The 15,203-nt window shown below is 42.0% G+C and overlaps 1 protein-coding gene across 1 annotated transcript in view; it reads right to left on the bottom strand.

The window, feature by feature from the left end:
* ARG1 (arginase 1) overlaps window positions 1–15,203 on the bottom strand; it is a 108,892-nt gene that overhangs the window by 7,614 nt on the left and 86,075 nt on the right. Inside the window, exons 2-4 of the mRNA XM_073336667.1 lie at window positions 3,533–3,605; window positions 1,892–2,066; window positions 293–452 (exon numbers count right to left, since the gene is read on the bottom strand). Coding sequence (XP_073192768.1) covers window positions 293–452; window positions 1,892–2,066; window positions 3,533–3,605 — 408 coding nt within the window. The remainder of the gene's footprint in view (window positions 1–292; window positions 453–1,891; window positions 2,067–3,532; window positions 3,606–15,203) is intronic.

Here is a 15,203-nt window from a genome sequence, read left to right as displayed (position 1 = left end):
CTTGGAGATCCTCCTTTACCATGGCTCCCGACCAGTGGCAGAGCTTTGAAGCCCCTTGCTAACCCCAAGGGTTCAGGGCAGGGACTACCAGACTTCTTGCCCACAGGAGCCATGGGTGATCCATGGGGAAAAAGGGGTCCCAATATGAGGAAATAGGTGGGCAGGTTCCCTTGCTAATTCTAAATGTTACAATAGTAATAAGGGGGAGAAGAGGATGAGCAAAAACCCACATCTGTTTAGGATGAGTTTCCAAGATAGTTGCAATGTAAAGAGGTGATGGCAATTGTATTACCTTGTCCTTCAATTCCTTTAGAAGGAAAGCCACTGGCTGCCCATGCATGTTCCCAGATGATGATGTCAATGGAGTGTTAATATCAGCATGGGCATCAACCCAAATTACAGCAAGATCTGGGTGAATCTTTGCATGGCCAGATATGCTTCCAATTGCCAAGCTGAATAGACAGAGAGTTGTGTGTAAACACAGGCATTACATGGCACAGCACACAAGATATTTTCCTTCTCACAGCACCATGCTAAACTTATTTGTAAAAGTATTTGTTGTTGGAAAACATTCTCTGACGTTGAAAATCTGCAGCCCACTGTGCAGCCAAGGAAGGCTCATCATGCGCTGGGAATGCTATATTTCTTCTGTGTGGGGAGAAGCCAGGAAGAGGAAGGCTGGAAAAGGAAAGGGTGTGGCTGGCTTCCTGTGTACTATGGAGTTGAGCTCGGGGGTCAACACTCTCTCAGACACACAGGGCAAAATTCTTGAACATTGGCAGGAACATGGCTAGCGAGTTCACATACTACAGAGATGCCCTGGTCCAGAATGGTCATTTGGGCTCTGATCCAGCAAAGCACTCAAGCATGTGTAGAACATGAGTTGTCCCCTTCACTCTGCTGGGTATACTCAAGTGCTTAAAGAGGCACAATTTGAATAGTCCCAATGAAGTGAATGAGACTCTTTGTTGTTGAGACCTGGCCTGAAGTAATTAACATCTGTGTGGAGACCTCATTCTTTGGAATATAGGATTAGGGAGGTAAATGAATCGTCAGGCTGAAAACAGGACATTTGTGCTAAATAAGATAAGTAGATAGGTCAGTAGGCTAAAAAGACAATGAGTGAGTTAGCTAAAATGAGAGGTAGAACACCCAGGGAACTATTTACTATGAACTAGATAACAAGGGACAAAGTAAATTAGGAATGTAGAGAATGAGGGAAAGAGAAAGTCTAAAATGGACAGCATGTGGATAGAACATGTGGTACTGGGATCGGTTCCTACAGATTAACCAATCTGATCCTAAAGTGAGTGATGCAGCGTCCAGTAAATGTAATGCCATGTGTGAATGTGTACAAAGAGAAATAGTTTCTGTATAACTTTGGAGCTGTGATGTTCCCTGATCAACTCAGCGTAGCATTGCTGTATGCCAAATTACGATACCTGAGTGACGAAATCTGGAGTCGAACTGAGTTCTTGGGAAGCTGAATGAAGAGATCTCCAAGGGAATCCCAACACCATTTACATTCTTTAAAGCTATGCTCATGCTTGAGTGCTTTGCTGGATCGGTGCTTTGGTGAACAGCCACGTTAACTACCCACCCCTCCCTTACTGGAACTATTTGCACTGTGTAAAATTATGCACTTGCATAAGTGTTTATAGGATCAGGACCCAAATCTACATAAAACTCCAAGGCTGATTATCTCTTCTACCAATCTTTTTAAAGGGATGTTGGCATGGGAAAAGGCTTTTGATCAGATTTAACTGATAACTGCTAGTATTGAAACTGAACTGAAAGAACTTAGCTAAAAATGAACTGGCTTTTCATTTGGGTAGTCTGTGCAGCTCTGAAAGCCATTCATGCTTTTATACAGACAAGTATAACAAAGGACCTGTGATCACCGCCAACTACCAAACAGGTTCTTCCACTCTTCTTCGCTTCTGCCACAACGCTGGCTAGCTTCTCATTTGCGCTCCCAACACTTCTAGGATTTTTTGCATTATGACATGGTCTGTCATTGGGAATGTCATCAAACTGCAAGGCTCCATAATCTTTAACATCACACCCTGGGGTTAGCACAGTGGAAAAAAGTTAAAGGTCACAAGGAAGTACATTTTTCATTTAAAATTTCCTGTTCAAAACAATTGAACATTATTGTGTAGCAGGTAATACGGAGTAAATCACATGTCATTTGCAAAACTATTTTATGCTTAGGTGTATTTATTGTTTGCAGCTTAATCTATAACTCTGCTTTTCTTCTTTAGCTCCTTATTGAGCAGTTCCTAACCCAACTCACCCATTTGCCTCGGTTACCATTCTGAAAATCCGGAGGCTGGAGCTTATGCTGCTATTACTAGCATGGCTTCCAGAGGTATGTGTAGGAGAGCAAACTTTCACCCCCCAGAATAGCTAAGAGATGGTCAGCAAGGGCAGGTGTGGAAGGAACTAGCTGCTAGCTTAGAGGGAAAGGAGCTCTTGGGGGACAGGGATTGGTGTTTTGTTCTGTGGTTGTACAGCACCTAGCTCAATGGAGTCCTGGTTCTCCTAGGTGCTGCAGTAATACCAATAATAATAATAATTCGTAATGGTGCAGTGGTTACAGTGTTGTCCTAGATTTGCTCCTGTGTCAATTCCCTGCTCTGCTGCAGGCTGCCTGTGTAACCTTAGGCAAGTGACTTTGTTGGTCTGTGCCTGAGTTCCCCTGCTGAAAAATGGGGCTAATAGCACTTCTCTACCTCCCACGTGCTGTGAGCATAAATACATCCAAGACTGTAGAGCACTCGGATACTATGGCAATGGGGGCTATATAAGTACCAAGTAGGCAGCAGTGTACAAGTACAAGGCAGCGCTCTGTCAGATGGGGAGGCAGCAGTTAATTCAACACCAAATAAAGGTTGGGTTCTGCTACTTCTGCAAGGCTTCAGCAGAGTTCTAAGCCTCCCAAGCACCATCGGGGCTGTGACCTAGACAGCTTCCCTCTGCTCCAGAAAAGTTTGAAGAACATCTCTCCAGTGGTTTTGAGCTTGGAGGAGTGGGGATGGGAAACATATTTTCAGCTTAAGCCCGCTTTTTTAATTCACACACATTTGAAAGGCCAGCCTTCGAAAAATATAAAGTTTCACAGTAAGTGATTGGGGGGGAAATCTACCTTTGGACATACGAAGTGAGTATCTGCTAAGATGACATCATCAGAAATCTAAAATAAGTACATGCTTTTTGCTGGCCAAGAGGAGGGGCAGGGTAGAATTGGGGCTTCTGGGTCAATTTGCATGAAGAAGGTAAGAGTCTCAAAACACTTAAGAAATCCTCTCGGGTGACAAAAAATTGTGAGCACAAAACTTGTACAGCTTCTGTGATTTTTAGGTACTTTGCAATTTTCTGCAAATTTTCAAACATAGTGTTTTGGTTTTATTTAAACATTTGTCATTTTTTTTCATTGAAGATGCCAGAGCATTGCTTGCGTACTTGTTGGTGTGTTTATAAAGGATAATGTTAATTGTATTTAAATTTGTGTTTTCCATTTGAAAAATACCTTGGGCTGTTAGTTTATCAATCAGGCCAGCTTCCTTCACCACTGCCGGCCCGTCTTCCACTCCTTCCCGTGCCTATTAATAAGAAATATAATAAGTCAGGCAGATCAAGTACCTGAGTAATTACGTAAGAGAAAAACCTGTTTTGGAGCAGAATTTACATTAAACACTACATTATGTGCAAATGTGCTGCTCTAAAATAATTTGATTGGAAGAAAAACAAGTATATCACCTCGTCTGTTCTGATGTAAGTGCAGGAGGCAAAAATCTATTCAGGAAAGAAATGTGGATCCCTATCCTGTAAGCTGATCCATGTTGAAATGAATCAGGCTCTGCATGGGTCCACCCACACAGACCCAGTTGCAGGATCGGGGCTGTAGTTGAAATAGGGCACAGAAAATAAATTGCTGTAATAGATCCATGGGTGCACATAACTGCACCTTAAGGGAGCCCAGATACTTGAAAACTAGTTTACAAGCATCAAGCAGAATCTATTTCGAAAGAAGAAAATAATTGCCCTGTATTCTAATTTTTCAGGTAATGGTAATTTTCAGCCATTCTCTGTGTTTAAACAGTTCTATCAGCTAACAAAATTGATCTCTTTTTCATATCCAACCTGGCCTAGGAATTCTCAAGCATGACTTCTGGTCATTTCAAACAACTGAAAGCAAAAATCATTGTCGTCTTGTATACGTTTTGTTCGATATGAAATTACTGAAAGCTTCTATCTAAGGATTTGTCTTCATCCCCCACTACATCGGCACTGCTGTGATCGATGCAGCAGCGTTGATTTAGTGGGTCTGATGAGGATGCGATAAGTTGACAGGTGAGCGCCCTCCCATCGACATAATTATTCCACTTGAACAAGAGGCAGAAGTTATGTCAATGGGAGAGCGTGTCCCACCAACATAGCATGGTGTAGACACCGTGTTAAGTGGATGTAAGTTACATCACTCTTTCTTTACACCCCTAAGCAACATAACTTACATTGACGTAAGTGGCAGTATAGACAAGGCGTTAGTTACATGCAAGGAAAAGAACAGTTCTGGATGTAGGGAATGTTAACAATACAGAAACAAACGTTCACTACAGGTTCACCAGAGCATTTTTATCCTTTGTAAGGGTAACGGTTTCTTCTATTGCCTATTAAAGAAAATGATCATGTCCTTTTCAAAGTATCATTTAAAATAATTATTAGCCAGCTCTGAGACTGAAACTGAACTCATTGTGCCATAGAGAGCAGCTGCTGTATTGCGCCCAGTCCATCTGCCTGATACATGTGTAGCTCACACTGACGTTAATGGGAGGTGAGTTGTTTTAAAGGTAAACTGGCTCCTCTTCATATCTATAGATAAAGGTTTGTCAGAGGCCGACTGCTTGGGAAACGTGGCGGCTGGACCGGAGGAGGGACACAGCAGCCTTTGAAGTTTCTCTCCTGGTTCCTCTGAAGTAACCCAGCTTCAGAGGGGAGAATTACATTTCTAGCCAAGCAACAGCACAGAGCTGTGGCTGGGCTATTTTACAGTCTGACTTTTAATTAAAAAGTTGAAATGGGAACTGGCTGACTGGTCCCAAAGTAGTGCTGTAAGTACAAGCTACATTTTAAAGCAGCCCAGCTGTCTTTGAAGTGCACAGCACAGCTGCATGAGGGAGGAGAGACTGCTGGAGGCCTCAAAGGCACAAAACAGCCAGTTTTAAATAGCTCCCGTGTGCCTGGATTCAGCAATGTCCTTTCTGCAGCACTTCGCTGATAACACCACTCCGTTCTTTATTATAGAAATAAGCGAGAAGTTTGACACTCCAGATTCAGGGCACCATTATGCAAGGCTCCACTCATGTTTATGAGCTCTGCTTATCGGAGCTATCCCTTTGAATTCAATGAAACCATGTGTGTGAATGAGAATTACTTGTATGAGCAAGACTTGCAGGACTCAGTTGTTTGCAGTGGAAAATGAGAACGGAACATGCCAGCTAGGATACGAATCATTGTCAGAAGACACCTGGATTCAAGGGAGAAGTCCAGGTAACCTTAATAAAATATATTATTTTAGTTACAGTAGCACCTACAAGCCTCAGCTAAGATTAGTTACTTATATTGTCCACATTACTGCAGTATCTGAGCACCTCACAATCTTTAATGGGCTTATTGTCACAACACCCTGTGAGGAGAAGTGCTATTACCTCCATTTTACAGAGGGGGGTCTGAGAGTCCAAGTGATTTCCCCAAGGTCACACAGTTAGTGGGTGGTGGAGCTGGGGCTTGAACCCAGGATTCCCAAATCCTAGGTTAATGCCCTAATCACACTGGTGCGTCCTTCTATTAGTTGTACGTATATATAGTAAGAGACAGTCTTTGCCCTGAAGAGTTTACAATCTAAATAGATCAAAAAGTGGGAGAAAAGAAGTACTGTCATGTTACAGACAGGGAACTGAGGTTCAGAAAGATTAAATGACTTGCTCAAGGTTACTTAGGAAGTCTGTGGCAGAGCATGACCTGAACCCACGTCTCCTGAGTACCAGTCCAGTGCCAGAAACACAAAACAAAGTCTCCATCGTTTATTCCTCTCTATGTTCTTATCTTTCTACTACAAACTATTTCACAGTGGAAAGAGAAGCTTTATCTAACACTAAAATGAGTTTTTGAAACAAACACATTTAAAATGAAAGAGCTATATTCTAATACCAATAAATTATGTCATAAGAGAAACAGCCATGCTGAATCAGACCAGAGTTCCATCTACTCCCATATTCTGTCTCCATCAATGTCTGGTACCACCTAACTGGGCTAGAAGAGAAATGTAATTTTTCCCCTTTGAAGGTGGAAGAAACCCTAAAATAGGCAAATATGAAATAACTTGCCCCCATAGAGTAAGTTTCTTTTTAAACGCATCAGTTAGTGGCTTCACTTATGCTCAGAAACAAGAGGGTGTATATAACTTGCAAATGTTGAATCTTATCTGATTTTCAAAGGGGTGGAGCACGCACTGGCCCCGTTGCAGTGTAACACTTTGATATTCACACTTGCAAATGTTCGGAATTTCATTCTCAATGTTGCTTAACAGATTCCACTCCACACACACTTTAAATTCCTTGCTTGTTATTCGGGGGGGGTTTTTTGTGTGTGTTTGAGATATGATCATGTCTGAAAGTGATCAGCTGCCACCGTTGGAGCCAGATTTTCAAAAGCACTTGGAACATTGGAGGCTGAGCTCTTTTGAAAATCTGGCCTTACATTATACACATTCATTCTGGGACTTGGGACCCCAGAGGCTGCAACTCCTTACACATCACATATTGTAGGCTAATTAATAGAAAGGGAGAAAGAAAAGCAAGTCCAGCTAACGCCTCTGAGTACAAGCAGCCCAGCCAAAGCAGAACGTTATGTATTACATGTTTGTATCAGTCTAGACATTATAATTTTTTGTGATACTTGGGGTAAGGTTTTCTAAGGAATGGATTGCAGAAATGGAATAACTCTCAAAAAGAATAAATGGGTATGTTACTTTAATTATTAGTGCATGTAGAAGGGGAATGAGCGTCTCCACAGCTAACTACAAGTCATGCCCTCACCCTCAGGTGCACTTTACAGTTTGGAAATGGAGAGCGTAGAAAGAGAGTGTGCTGGTACCAGGAGCAAGCACATTCCAGGTTGGAAAGAGAATCTGTTTCTTTTCCAGTGTGTGTAATTTTGTTTCTGAGACAAAGCTGAACTGGGCTACAGCACAGGGTAATGCGGCTAGCTGAATAAAAAGGGACTGAAGACCATGCCCTTACAGCAGGCTGAAGAAGGCAGGGTTTTTCTTAAGGAAAAGCTCAGCTTGGGGGTGATGCAGTAAGTTTATCTGAAGGAAAGCCTTACAAAAGAGGACCTAATATTTAAAAGTGCTGAACACCTACAACTGCCATTGATTTTTAACTGGAAGGGCAGGTGCTCAGCACCCCTGAAAATAAGGTGACTTAAATTTAGTTTTCTATATAACACTGTTTAGTCATATAGTCATACTGTTTATATCGGAAGGCCACCTAGACAGTGGTCAGCTTTGCCACTGGAATGCTTAAAGCTGATCAAGGTAGGAATTTCTAAACATACTAGGGCTGATTGAAAATTTCCATCAGACCCTGATTTTCAATGGAAATTTGCATTTTAGACTAAACAATTTATTTGTTCAAATTATCTGCCCCACCCCCTCCCCCCGAAAACTGAATACCAAGACATTTCACTCGTGAAGTGCTGCTGTGGTGCCTCGTGCCGCTATTCTCATCTATGGGCCAGGCCCCTGCTGGACTTCATCTTCCGTGATGCACTATGGCCGCTTGATTCCCATGATGCCTCAGCCTCCTACCCCTACAATGCCACTGAGGGGAGACTGTGATACATTATGGGAGGTGTAGTCTGACCAGGGAGCCTGGCTTGTAGAGGAGAACAGGAGCAAGATACACCTGAATTACAACTCACATGAGACACAGTGGCAAAACTTCAGAACTGAAATATTTCAGTTTTTAATTTTTCTCTGAAAACATTTTTTCCTGCAGAAAAACGTTTTCTAACCAGCTCTTTTTTCTTTGTATTAGTTATGTTTTTGAATAGTATTGCATCACAAAAGTTAATGAGCTAATATTTCCATACCAGTATGCTCTCTTTACTTGTGTATTTATTTATTTCCTATGTCACTGCCATGAACCTCATGTCTGTGTGTGTTAGGAGGAGGGGGGAAGTTACCATCTTCATCATTAAAGGACTAAACCTCATTCTTGGAAGCAGATTATTACATATATGATGGTGGAGGGTATAATCTGGAAGCAAGTATAATCACATCAGAGGCATTGTGTATGCTGTGCCTAATTATTGAAATAAGCATGACTGCAGTAATTTCAATGTGCTCGGGCAGGTGTATATCCAGAACTCTCCCTTACAAGATCCCATTAAGATTAGGAGAACTCCCATATTACACAAATAAAGAATGTAAATTGCTAACAATTTTAGTGTAATTATGTTTAACCCTACTCTTTGCTCATCCATGAATGAAAACTATGTTCATGACAAATGGAGAATATTAATAAGGGAGTTTTGAGATCTACAAAGCTGGTGTGGGCAGAGAAGAAGTTCTCTTGTGCTTCAGTTGCTCAAACCAAACAGAATTTAACAGAACTTTTTTGAAATATAACATTTGCACTAAGAACAAAACAATGCTAAGTGTTGCCTTTGGGACTGACATGGGTGAAAGTGCCTTCTCATCCAGAGCTGTGGAAAGCTGTGCTAAACGAGTAGCTTACTCCATATTCTTTATGCCTCCCTTTCTAATAAAGAGAATGAGACAAAGAGAAACCAGGAACAAAAGTCACAGACAGTAGTGGCTTCATAATTTCCAATCTATAACCCCTAAACATAAGTGTTTATAAACACATTTTAGAAAAATTGGAAACACTCTACCTGTCCTTTTGAAAAAGGAGCCCAGATGATTCCAGCTGAGGTCTTCGGTCTTACACTCATTCTGCCACACACCTTGCCCTCTGGGATCTCACCAAAATGGAACAGGTACCTCCCTCTGGAAGGCAGGCTCTCAACCCTCTGACTGGCAGAGGTCAGATTTCTCCCATTTATAACAGAAGGGAAGCTATTTACCATTGTGTGTGGGGTGGGGTCTTTTCCTCCACCCACTGAAAAGAGCAATTGCACAAGCACAGATCAGCAGTTGTCACTTTCCTGTCCTTGAGTCTATGCAACAGAATAACCCCATTAACTGTGTATTTTGTATTCGTTATTGTTTAATTTTACATAACTATGGCAAGCTTGTTAATTCAGAGCCTTTTATGAGTGCCAGACTTCTAGCTTTTTTGCAGGTGTTAAGTGGCACACCCTGCTGTGGTGTGCATTACACGGCAATATGTTCCTTGGGTATATTGTGAAGTAGAAGGCCTCTGTCCTTCAGGAAAGTACACCCTGCTGCAGCCTGTTGCTGTTCTACTATAGCTATAGCTTCTTAATTTTAAATTCAGTGGTTTAAAAGAGACCTTAAAATCCAACTTTTGTGATATTTATGCAACAACCTTCTAAGTGTTAATATATCCTTTTGTAGTAGATGGATGGATACATCTTCATTAAGTGACAGGTTTATAAACACCTCCCCTGTGCTCCAGTAACTATTATTAAAAAGCCTTTTTAGGTTTCCTGAACCCACTCCCTGCCTCATGTCACCCAATCAGTATGATTTGTCCTGTAATAGGAAGGCTCAGGACCTGCACTATCTGGAAGGGACAGACAAAACCAGAACATAGTCATAGCTCACATCTCTGCAGTCCCTTGAAGATACTTTTGTGCATCAGCACTAGATATGCACTCGAATGCACACACAAGAGATAACAAGGGTGTGCCTGCCCACTATGAAATCTAACTCCCCATCTCTGAAAATAGCTACCTGAGTCTGTTCAGGGAGTGGAGTGTATAGTCCAAATACAATTTTGATGATAGGGGATAAAATCTGAAAGAAACAAACTTACTCCTTTTGGGAACTTAACAGCCTTATGTTGCTGTCAACAAGTCTAGCAAGTGTTAAAACACTGTTGAGTCACGCAAGCCAGAACCACAAAATTGAGGGCTTCTGAGCAACAGCCAAGGTTTTCAAGTGACTAGTTATTTTTTGGTGCCTCCATTTTTTGAAGACCCGATCTGAGATACCCGGAAAGAGACTGATTCTTTTAGCACACTTTCTAAAAATCAGAACTCATCAAAGCATGTCAAGTTAGGCATCCATAATCACTAGCCCGCCACTTCTGGAAAACTTGGCAAGCAACCACTAAGATTTCCAGAGGTAAGAGCTATTCACATCTACAAAGTTCTCTTGACAGAATTTGATTTTTTTTTAAATCTCCCTTAGCCCCACAAAGATGCTAAGTATGGGCACAGTCCCGTGAGGATAAAAGGCCAGGTTCTCCTGAACTTTTTTCTCCCCTTGTGTAATTCCTGCTCCCTCTCCACATAACTTTCCCCTGAAAATTCAGACCAAGTTACTTGTGTGGCAGCATACATATAAAAACAGCTCAGATGTATCTGCTGGGCTGCAGTGGAAGCAGTCATAGTAAGTGCTTCCTGCATATTGGGGGAGTACATTAAGAGCCATCATTGCCAGAGCCATTTTACCTACAAGGGCAGCGGGGGAAAATCACTGAGAACCTCCGGAGGTGAGTGGATGCTGTCCAAATAAGAGTCCCATGGAGTATATACTTTGTTCCACTCCTTTCCACCCAAAAGAAGGTTATGTCTTTTGGAGCTTAGGGTTATTAACCTGTCAGATGACGGGGGCATGAACTTTTGCAATCTGACCTACGTCAAGTGAGTGCAGCCAGGAAATAAAGTCCAGCTGCTGGAAGCCCTCCTGTGTGTCACCCATTTGTTACACTAGTGCAGTGATTTTCAACCTGTTGTACACGGACCCCTGGGATTCCTCAGACTATGTCTAAGGGATCCACAAGAGGTTGTCTTTACCATAGAACAGTGGTTTTCAACCTGTATGTCTAAGATTTCCAAAAGGGTCTGCATTTCCATTTGAAATTTTTTAGGCGTCTGCAAATGAAAAAAGGTTGAAAACGAACGCACTAGTGAATCTTGAACTAACTAGATGATTTTTTCATAGTCACCTGACATAGGTCACGGTTGCCAAATGTATTACAGTCACCTCAATGCAATGTCACAATAGAGCCAACCTAGTATGCCTTGTTTTGGGACATTAGACACATCCTTTATAGTAGTCGACAGTGGTAAAATCCAATTACTTTAGCCTACGCTGCTTTTTTTCAGACTTCTTAACAGCTCTCCTGTGTGCCACCCTACTGGCGAAACCAGAACTAGTAAGGTGACTTCAAGGGACCTTGATTGGGATAGTAAGAAGTGAAGGCACATTTTCATGCTTCTCTCAGTTTTCAGGTTTCCATTTCTAGTCACTGGGAGAGGTATGATGAAGGGACTAAAAGTAGAGGGAACAAGCAGAAAAAACGCAAAACATACAAGGAGACCCTTTCCTTGAGGATATCTGTACTTACTGTTCCTTTAAATCTGAAGCAGGGAGCCAGACGGGAAGGTCTAAGCAGAAGCTCTGCATTTAAACAGACTGAGGGACAGAGTAAGTTTAGGAATAATGCTGTTTTCCTTGTTTTAATACAGTTTCTTGTTCAGTGTTACAAGAAAGTTGCTCCTCGGGTGCTTTACTGTTGTTGCATGGCATCCTTCCTTCTTCCTGTGTATATCCTGGTTTGTGGGGGGGAGAAAGACCGAACACTTAAAGATGACATAAGTCAGTTCAATAGAAAGTTTGGCAAAATTGTTTCTCTAGCACTATTGGTATACCTGGTATTACACAACTGGAGAGCTGTGCCAGAGCAACTAGAGGATTCTTGCCCTGATGTCCTTGCATTCTAAGGGCACACACTGGCAGAATACAATACAGGAAAATACAGTGGTGAGTATAAAATCAAATGCTTCATTTTTATCAGAAGATATCAAGAGAACATGACTATGTGGGAACTGAGGGCATGGTGTAACTCCTTGCCAGAGGATGTTGTGAAGGCCAAGATTATAACAGGGTTCAAAAAAGAACTAGATAAATTCATGGAGGATAGGTCTATCAATGGCTATTACCCAGGATGGGCAGGGATTGTGTCCCTAGCTTCTGTTTGTCAGAAGCTGGGAATGGGTGACAGGGGATGGATCACTTGGTTTACCTGTTTTGTTCATTCTTCTGGGCACCTGGCATTGGCCATTGTCAGAAGATAGGATACTGGGCTAGATGGACCTTTGGTCTGACCCAGTATGGTTGGTCTTGGGAGTCCAGTGTTCCTTCATAGGGGAGATGTTGGCTTGGACTAAAACAGGGTTTATGTGTGTCATGCAATGGGATAGTCAATATTTTTAGAATCATACTTCAATAACTACTGCTGGATGTTGAGCTCTTTTCAAAGTCGGGTCATTACTGTATTTGCATGGGTTTTTATCAGCTTGTGCATGTCTGAAGGATATGCAGACAAATGGGCTTGGGCTTGCAAGTGGCTGTGGTGCATATTCATGGATTTGAGAACCTAATTTATGGAACCTACCCCATGGAAAGCTGTTCCATTACTGATTTTTTTCCATATAAATGCATTAAACCTTTGTTCTGCAGTGTCACCATTTTCTACATTGCTGGAAATTGCATCTGCTGGAAAGGATACCATTTTAATGTTGTTATCTGAATAAAACAAAATCCTCCCTGCTTGTTTCCAGTCCATCCCATATTCCCTATCAGCTCTTTTATGATGTGGTTAGAGTTCTCATACTGTGGCATCAAAGCTGTATACAAGTGAACTAGAAAAGACAGCTTTTGAACTTTCAGTAGAACCTAATGGGTCTTTTTGAGAAGACAGTTTGGACAAGAGTATGGGCAAACCCTATAATGAATACTGTACTTACTGTCAAAGTCAGATTCAGGACTCACATAATTTGTCAGACCACTCTGTTTATTAGCAAGCGCTTTGCTAAAGCACCCAGATGTGAGCCCCTCTCTGAGGCTCAAGATAACTTATTTATACAGCTAAGCCAAAGCCAATTTAACATAAGAGACAAAAGAAAGCGGAAACTGACAAATATACATACATATCTTATTTGCATACTAACGTTTACCAATCTCCTAGCTCAGTAGGAGCTCTAAGTTAATTAGTTTGAGGACCCATTGTCTCAAACTCCTTAATGTTTCTCTTCCTGACAACTATATTCAACAAACTCTTCAAGTAGCATTTCTTTAATGAATTATAATTTCAATATAATTCATTCTACTTTCACAATCCCTCCTTTTGGTCAAGCTACACAATGACCAACAATGACTGGGTTCCACATATCAATTGTTCTTTATCTCTTTGTTCATCAGTGATATTTAAAATAATCAAATTAGCACTCTGGTTTGGGGCAGCTATCTGTGTAGCATGCCTGACACAATTTTGGATACAACAGGAAAGTAACTGAAAACATACAAAAATTATTAGGATTCCAAACAGGAGAGTTAGGGCTCCCTGAAACAACCAGTTTCCTATGCCAGAGAAATTGAAAAGGTTACTTAGCCTCCATACAGAACTTGGCTCTTTGTGGGGAAGATATGTGATTTGTTCTAAGTGGCTAGCACAATCTATTACCTCATTGGTGTTGTCTGGTATATACACACAGCAGTCTTTTCCAATGAGAGCACAAGTCCCTCCTTTTGCCGCCAGCACTATGTCCAATGCCTGACAGTTTTGGAGGGCTATCTGTCAGCTTGCCCCTGTTTCTTTGGCCAGGGCTCTTAAACTTTCTTCGGTTTCATTTGCCATTATTTCAACTACTGCTTGTAACCTTAGCAGCCTTTTTGCATTATGTATTACTCCCCCAATGGTATTAAGGAACTGCCAATGGCCTCTTCCCAGGTTAAGGGGCTTATGTTGTTTACATACCATTGGGCATCTGTTAAGTCCCTTCTTTTTTGCCTGAAATTGCAGAGGCGTTCTCGAGGGAAGCTTCCTAGCACTCGGAATTGTGGGAAGAGTCGGGCGGGATAACAGATTCCTGACCAATTAGCTGGTAGTGCGGTATAAGGTCTGGTCCCACACACCCAGTGATGGCCTATTAAGGCCAGGAAGGGTCGGTTGCACCCATTTGTCATATAGGTGTTTGCAAAGGAGGAGTAGTATCCCCCAAAGGGTACAGGGTAATTCTCCTTACTAGGAGTGGTGTTATTTGCATGACGTTGAAAGATTGTATTGATTTCACTAAGGTTACTGTAGGGGGAACATGAGTGATTTCTCTGTTTGATCCCAGGTTGAGAAAAAAATTCATAACTCCCTACCTGGCCCGCCACTTTTTAGTTTTGTTTGAATAATCCCATACATCATTGGCCACAATATGCTGAAGGCAACGGCTTTTCCCCAGATTCAACCCTGTCCCATTACACACCCAACACCGATGACCTTTTCCCTCCACCACACTTATCCACTGAGATGCATTTATTCCCACCGCTTCCCAAGTGTCATTGCTGTTCCATATTTTGTTAAACGGACGAGGCCCTCCAGTGAGGTCTGGGGACTTGAGTGGGATAGCCAGGACAGGAACACCAGTTTGAGAGTGGGCTGGGATGTGGCTGCAGACCCAGCAATTAGAAATATTAAGGGTCTGAGCTATCCACACCTGCTGCTGGATAAAAGAATTGTCATCGTGGTCTCCCCAGACCGTAAGATACCAGCAGCCAAGGAACAGGCAGAGGCGCATGTTGGAGGCAAGGCTCTTCTGGTTCTGACAACCTCAACTGAGGGAACCGCAGTCACAGTTTTATGCCCACCAGGCAGTAGGCTCTAGGCTCGCTACTGCTTTTTTTTTTTTTTTTTTTGTTCGTCGTCTGCTTCTGGCAACCCTTACAAGAGCGTGTGTTAGGATATAGATATTCAGGCCTGTCTGTAAAGGCCTATACTCTAAGAATTTAGGTGTATTCTTATCACTTGGCTAATTATAGAGGTATAAAAGAAAGAATCAAAATCACTATCTGCTGGTGTAAGGGTCTTCTCTTACTGTGACAGTCTGAGGCCCTGTGCTTAGGCTCAGGCCTTTGGCTAAGCAACAGAGGCAGCCATAAGCTGGGAAGCGAACAGTCACATCCTCACATTCCAAACTAGTCACATTGAAAT

Source organism: Lepidochelys kempii, chromosome 3 (assembly GCF_965140265.1).
Source record: "Lepidochelys kempii isolate rLepKem1 chromosome 3, rLepKem1.hap2, whole genome shotgun sequence".
Classification (NCBI taxonomy): domain Eukaryota; kingdom Metazoa; phylum Chordata; order Testudines; family Cheloniidae; genus Lepidochelys; species Lepidochelys kempii.
This window is presented reverse-complemented; position numbering and strand designations above follow the sequence as displayed.